The sequence below is a fragment of the Atta cephalotes genome (genome assembly GCF_000143395.1).
Source record: "Atta cephalotes unplaced genomic scaffold scaffold00076, whole genome shotgun sequence".
Taxonomy (NCBI): domain Eukaryota; kingdom Metazoa; phylum Arthropoda; class Insecta; order Hymenoptera; family Formicidae; genus Atta; species Atta cephalotes.
In genome coordinates, this window is record NW_012130140.1 from 378,419 (window position 1) to 383,180 (window position 4,762).

Consider the following 4,762-nt stretch of genomic DNA (forward strand, 5'->3'; position numbering starts at 1 on the left):
GTGTGTGTGTGTATATGTGTATATATATATAATTAATTAATTTGTTTTTTAACATATTAAACACACATATACATATATACAGCCACACGTATGCGTATATATATAAAATATACATATAAAATAGCACATATAAACAAAATTATTTTATTGTATTTTTATCAGATTTTTGTTGAATCTTATAAATTATTGGACCAACTTAGATACGGAACAACTTAGATATTAATTCTAATTGTAAGAATCAGTAAAAATTAATTCTATTTTATTCATTAAAGCTTTAAAGCAGAATGTACAGCGATTAGTTTTCTTAGCTGCAGAAATACTTTATTTAATTGTTCTAATTTAATTTTTAAATAAATTACAATTTTTTTAAACAAACAACTATGTTAAACATGGATTTTTAGACATATATTAGGATAATCGTATAACAGACATATTTTTTTTTCTTTTACACTCTTTTTCTTTCTTTTTTTATAATATTTTATATTTTATTTTACAAAAAATTTTCATTTTTAATTATAAATTTTCATAAATTTTGCATATTTTTCTCTAATTATTCTTTTGCTCAGAATTTTACTGTTGATATTTTATAATATTAAATACATTCTCATTTTGACTGTTTCAGAACTGAGAAATACGATAGAAACACAAGTGAACGAGATCAAATCGCAAATTGAAAGTAAGTGCAGCCTCCAATGAGCCTATTGCATCGCGCGGTTCACGAGAAAGATGACAACGATATTATACGTCGTCGCCGGACTCGTGTCCGCCCTGCTGCCCACAGGAATAAAGGAGGAAAGAGTAGCGGAAGAGATAACGAAGCAACGAGAAAAAGGAAAACTGATACGTAGAGTCACCAACATTGGAACGCCATCGTCGTGTCGATCAATCGGAGATCAATTCCAGCAGTCGATTGATCGGTCGTTGCTTAAAGCAAAGTGAACGACGAGAATGAGCCAGAAGATATATTCCAAGGATTTTTAAAGGATTCCTGAAGGATTTTTCATTGTACCGTCACACAACTTTAGATGCAACTTCAAAAATTGAAAAGATCCTGTCGAGGATTTATCCTGCATAAGATTTTTTTAAATTAGAAATTAAAAAGAATATCTTTTATGTAAAGAAACGTTAATTGGATTATCTATCAAAAAAAAAGTGAATGATATGAAATATCGAAAATTGTAAATTCATGCAAGTTATAAGAAATTAAAAAATCGAAAACTGGGAAAAGATGTGATCTTTTATTAAAATTTGATAACACACAAGAAATTGATATTGATAACTGGAATTGAAATGTGATTAATAATTGAATATATAAATTTAATTAAAAAAAAATTTTTAATAAATTTTAAAATTCAATTATATCGGTGCTGGTAATTTATTGATAATTCCAGTAAACCATCCACTAGAAGAGAATCCCATAACAATAAAACTACAACTCAAAATAAATAATATTATAAATGTTTCAGCAAAAATATTAATTAAATAAACAATGGAGCATATTGTTATATTTATATAATAAATGGAAACAATATTGGAGGACAAAATAAATCAACAGAATAAAGAATAAAATTGAAAGATGCTTCTTGAGAAAATATAAAGACCAATTCTCTCGATTTCTATACAACCAGATATAAATTTTAGTTTAGAATTTATGAATTTGGAAGAAATTCTCGACAGATATCCTGAAGTTTTTCAGCGCAAAACGAAGAAATCCAGACATTGACGATATTGAAGAAAAATAAAATTAATTATCGAAATATCGATACAATAATCTTGAAGAGAAGTATGAAAGATAGACACAATTAGTATATGTTTTTAGAAAGAATGGAGATCAAGTAATTAAATAATATCGCGGAGAAGAATTAAAAATCCGAAAGTCTAATCTCATTTCATTCGGAAGTAAACAAATGAAAGAACATGTGTAAAAATTAAAAGGAGAGATGACTGAAATATTGTCGATCGTCGATGGTGTGTTTGTGAAAGGAAATTTTAGGAGATAAAAACGACGATGAAGACAAAAAAGAAAAGAGAGAGAATGCTGACTCGACCAGAGTGTGATTTTTTTATGTAATTGTTGCAATTAAAACGAAGTGTGAAGTGATGTTGTGTTTTATATAGGATAATTAGGTGTTCTGTAGAATGTGTTTAGCTGTAGTATAGTTTACAAATCAATTATCTGGTATGACGAGTGAAGTATCCAATTGTGATACTGAGTTATTTTCTATTTATAGTTCGTCTAGGTATTATCTATATAGTTATATGAAGAATTTTTGGCGCAATTTGGTGATTTGAAAATCAACTGTTGATTATTAGAAGAAACTAACGATTCATTCTTTAATTATTACTAGTATTAATGATTTGTTTATTTTGATATTTTGTGGAATATCTAGTCATTCTGTATTTCTTAAGATCGTGTACGGCGAACGTTTCAGACATGTTAATTGATTCTCGGATAGGGATATAGGAGGTTTCCTACAATATTTCTCTGGTAGGAAATTTTTGGAAGTTCTCAGAAGTTTTTTAAAGAATCGTCGAAGCTTTTAAAGTTTTGTATTCGACAATTATTCGGCATAGATATATCTAATAAAACGTGATAACGGCAATATCACTTTTGTGATCTTATGATGGTTGCCGTACGATTAGAGCTTCTGCATAACTAGCTAGGAAATAACAAGCATGATTTATGAGGTGATCAATTAGCTTATTTATTTATCTGGAAATAAAAGATTTGTAGTGCACGGAAGAGGTGATCGGCTTTTTGCTGCGTGTGCAATTATATTATTGCGGTCTGCGTGCAAGTCGGTTAGATATAATCGATTATCAAATGAGAAACTTCAAAAGTAATTGAATATTCAAATGTGGACCTCGAAACTTCCCTATTAGGTGGTCAATTAACAGCTCCAATGAATGCGTTGTAGTACAGAAACTGTACTGTGCTTTATATTGCTGCACTTATAGTCTAACTATCTTTTTATTTTAATTGCTGTCCTTTTCTATCAAATTTATAAACCCTTCTTATTTTAAATGTTGCTGCTTTTGACTGTAAAACTATGGGTTGCTAGCTATATAAACTTTTTTAATCATGACGTAAAAGGCAAGTTGTAACATTGTGCATAATAAACTTAATAATTTAAAATTCAATAAGTAATATCGGTTTCAATAATTAAATAAATTAAACAATACAATATAGGATTAAGAACCAACATAATATATGAGTAACAATATTATTGTTACTCAACAATATAAAAACATACAGACGTTTTGATCCCTTTTCAATGTTAAAAAATAAATTTTAATGTTACCGTAACGCAAGATGTACAATATATAAAAAGCGCATGTTGGAAATAATAACCATGAGATGTCCTCAGAGATGACATTTCAGAGTTCGACAGTTAAGACCTTGATATCTCTGTTATTAATTACTTTCAGTACTCAATTTATATTTTTTAAATTATTGTTTTGGATATTCGAATAATTAGCAGTTGCAAAAATAATATGAAGGATGCATGCATCTTTATTACATAAATTTTCACTGGACCAACCTATTGTAAATTTGAGAGGAAGCTTATGGTATTATAAACTTTATATGATTATGTGACTTCTGGAATTGACTAACAACAAGTTCTGATGGGAAGCCGATTTAATCTAGACCGTATCATATCATAATTATTATTTCCAACATGCGAGTACACATACGCTTTTTATATATTGAACATCTTGCGTAGTTGCTGGTAACATTAAAATTTATTTTTTAATATTGAGAAGGACCTGATGGGGGTCGAAACGTCTATACGTTTCTATATTGCTTACAATAATATTGTTACTCATATATTATTCTGAGTTGGTTCTTAACCCTATATTGTATTATTCAATTTATTTAATAATTTAATTAAAAATTTGTCTCAAAGATGCAAGATTAATATGAAACTAATAATATAAGAGAAAAATACAAAATTATAGTCTTTAAAATTATAAAAAAGGAACATAAAAATCAATGAGCGAATATTCGAAAGTAAAACTATTGATAAAAATTAAATAACAACAATCTTAAAAAATGATCTAATTCTGTCATCGATTAATCTGTTAACTTAATCTTACATCGTCGATGCTAATGTTAATAATCATACTGATTTTTACTATTTGTAGACAATATCCGGTTTATATATCTACAATTGTTACACATATACACATAGTTATTATATCACTATTATTATATATTATATAGATACTATCTATTATTATATTCATTACAGCTTCACAACAACGTTACATTTTGTCTTTTCACTTATACAAATGAAATATAATACATTAAATAGACAAAACATGTTTTGTCTATTTAACAAACATATCAAAACTAAATATATTCATGCGTCTAATACGTTCAAGTTCATAATTTATTGATAATAAATTACAAGTAGTTTAAATCCATTAATCTGACTAAACCTTATCTAAAATCTTAACAGAAATAGTTGTGACAGTAGAATGAAGATGATAATATAATTTTGTTAACAAAAAAATTCTTTATTGCGTTACTGATATATTTTCTTCGCTAGCAGTCGATGTTTTATAGTTGAACGCAAATCTCTTTTTTTAAAAATAAAAATTTAATTATACATAATGCCGCGCTATCTGGTCGCGCAGCATACGACTCTCGAGATAGATATACACTTACAGATATCACGTGCTCGAAAACGCAAGGTACAGGGCGGGATATTAGCTTCTCTCGCTCGTTACAAACAATAAAGTTTATATATATATATAT

The 4,762-nt window shown here is 27.8% G+C and overlaps 1 protein-coding gene across 2 annotated transcripts in view; it reads left to right on the forward strand.

The window, feature by feature from the left end:
• The window catches only part of LOC105624349 (complexin), a 98,624-nt gene extending 97,928 nt beyond the window's left edge, over positions 1-696 (forward strand). For both annotated transcript variants that reach the window (XM_012205709.1, XM_012205710.1), the window contains one exon: positions 623-696. In XM_012205709.1, the coding sequence (XP_012061099.1) occupies positions 623-696 (74 nt within the window). The remainder of the gene's footprint in view (positions 1-622) is intronic.
• The last annotated feature ends 4,066 nt before the right edge of the window (positions 697-4,762 follow it).